This window comes from Zea mays, chromosome 1 (genome assembly GCF_902167145.1).
Source record: "Zea mays cultivar B73 chromosome 1, Zm-B73-REFERENCE-NAM-5.0, whole genome shotgun sequence".
NCBI classification, from domain to species: Eukaryota; Viridiplantae; Streptophyta; class Magnoliopsida; order Poales; family Poaceae; genus Zea; species Zea mays.
Genome location: NC_050096.1, coordinates 239992445 through 239995009, shown reverse-complemented (window position 1 = coordinate 239995009; position 2565 = coordinate 239992445). Strand labels below are relative to the sequence as shown.

At 44.6% G+C, this 2565-nt stretch overlaps 1 protein-coding gene across 1 annotated transcript; it reads left to right on the top strand.

Moving 5' to 3' along the window:
• Positions 1-492: 492 nt before the first annotated feature.
• On the top strand, positions 493-1331 carry LOC100275112 (uncharacterized). The gene has a single exon (NM_001149287.1). The coding sequence runs from the start codon at positions 547-549 to the stop codon at positions 1003-1005; it is 459 nt and encodes a 152-aa protein (NP_001142759.1). The 5' UTR covers positions 493-546; the 3' UTR covers positions 1006-1331.
• The last annotated feature ends 1234 nt before the right edge of the window (positions 1332-2565 follow it).

Sequence of the window (2565 nt, the reverse complement as noted above, 5' to 3'; positions counted from 1 at the left end):
GGAGATCCATAATTTTCGAACGCTAAATAGCTGTTTACAAACTTGCTAAATTCAGTTTTAAAGAGATATATTTTACATAACTATTGGAGCTGCTCTAGGGCCTGTTCGTTTCTACCGGAATACACCAAGAATTGTTCTTGTTGATCAAAACTTATACAAATTAGAAAAGCAATCTGAATAGAAACAATTCCGGTTCTCTATTCCATGTCTACCGAACCGACCCCTAATGTGCCGATCTGGACTGAATAGTTAGCAGCCAAACCAACCAGGGTTGGCACCAGTTCAGTCGGTGATGACAACGTGGTTCACCGTGACAGCAGTCATGGCTTACTTTTTCGGTCCGAAACTACCAAATTTTACGATTTTTTCTTTTTCACTTCTAACCAAAAAAAAAACAAATTTCGTTCCGGTTTAAAATAGATTTCAATTTAAAATATAAAAATATAAAAGTCAAATTTGGTCAACAAAACGAAATTCAGACCATTCCCAACGAAATTGTAACCGTGTTGCAACTTGCAACCGGCCTATCTCCTTGCCCGCGAAGCCATGGCGGATGCCCCCGCGATGGCCTCATCACCACCGGCGTCCGCTGACGACGGCGGTCCATCCTCGCCTTCCGTAGCCGTCCCTCGTGTACTTCCCTCCAGATTGCTCCTAGACACCCCGCCTCCTTCCAGCGGTAGGGCGCGGGGCCCGCGGGGCGGCAGTGCGGCTGCGGCGTCGGGGCGCGGCGGCAGTGCGGCTGCGGCGTCGAGGCGCGGCGGGCGAGGCGGAGGCACGAGGAGGGAGTCCACTTTGCCGGCTGCGGCTTCAAACGGTACAGGAGGGAGGAGGCCGGAGCGGGACTGGCTCGCCGAGGCGGTTATGATGATCGGGCGGCCAGTCGAGGACGCGGGACTGGCATCCGCCGACATTCTTCAGCTGGCGATGGCGAAGGGCCCTATGTTCGAGTGGCTGAGCTACTGGCCGGAGGAGGGGTACCTCAAGGAAGATCATCCCTACTGACGCACGGTGCTTTTCCTCTGCTCGGGTACGGCAAAATCGTTGATGGCTTCTTGGGGTATTGCAAAGGCAGCAGCTTTTATCGGCGTGGCTTGTTCAGTAGTACTAGTAGTTAACTAGTTATCATTTTTACCTAATTAGTTCAGTCGAAGCCTCCAGGGACGTTTGTGTCACTACTCACTAGATTGTATGGGAAGAAAAATGCGCAGTTCCAACTACTCTGCATGCCCAGAATTTGCAATTTGACTAGTTTGGCGAACGGATCCTTAGTACTGTATGAAGCTTGTAATGAAAAAAAATGGGCGGAACATGAGTCCTAATCTTTGCAATCTTCACATCTACACAACTGCAGGATGCTAAACTGGCTAAATGAGCAGTGATCCTGGACTACCTTTTGATTGATGTGCTTGAGCTAACCTTAAGAGCTACTGCATTCATATTTCGATTGACTATTTAACCTTTTAGTTGCTAATCATTTTACTCCATTTGGTGTGATTATGTTGTTCACAATAGATGCTTTCATGATTCTGCTTAAAATTCATAGTTGTTACCCTTGATTTTGGTTTCCTGTTTTTTTGATACTGCAAGTTTTGCTTGAGGGTACTATCCGACTAAATATGATAAGACTATTACAATGGAAGTCTGTGAAATCAAATCTGTATGTGGAAGCTGTAAAAGGTACTCCGTTTCAAATTATAAAACATTTTGGCTCCATGAATCTAGAAAATCCAAAACGTCTTATAATTTGGTATGGAGAGAGTATAATATTATTTTGAGAGCTCTCAGATCGTCTTTAGCAGTTCACCTATATGGTTACCCAATACACCGTAGATTGCATTTTTCGTAGAGTGGAGTTTGAATATGTGGATATGAATATGTAAGATGCTGCTGGAAATATCCTCACAGGACAAGTATACTCACACACTCACACCACAATACTTAACGCCAAGTATACTCACACACTCATACCACAATACTTAACTAGATTCTTGTAAGGTGCTTATGCTTCATTTTGTATCTGAGGCACTTGTACACAGCCTACCTATACCTATTCTATATTAAATACAAATCATTAACAAGTTCGATACCATTTAACAAGATCACACTATACTCTCAAGCATGTAATTGACCGCTCGGTTATGACAAACCAGCAGACAGTAATGATGTTCTTGCCATCCAAACTTGTGTTTGGTTGAATTTGGGTCCCTTTGCAATCTATCACTTTATCTGCTGTGTAGATGCCTGAAGCAATCCATCACGGATCTGACTGCCAATATATGCAACAGCACCAGGATGGGAGGAAAACTGCAGAAGATTTGCATGCTGCAACAATTTATTTCATGCTGTCAAGATACTGAGTGAGTATAACTAAATCCATGGCATCCTTAGCTGAAGTCCCAGGCACGTTGCTACTAAAGCCAAGTACACTATCTCTTAGCCCATCAACTATGGCATGTTGATGCCGTGTGCCGTGCAATGCCTAGACCAGAGAGGTACTTGGCTTCAATGTTATCTGATCGGCTAAACAAATCTAATCGTCACCGATCAGGTCACTAATCGGTT

What these genes read in the sequence shown, in the direction of transcription:
- LOC100275112 (NM_001149287.1), top strand. Translation starts at nt 547, where the DNA reads ATGGCGGATGCCCCCGCGATGGCCTCATCACCACCGGCGTCCGCTGAC.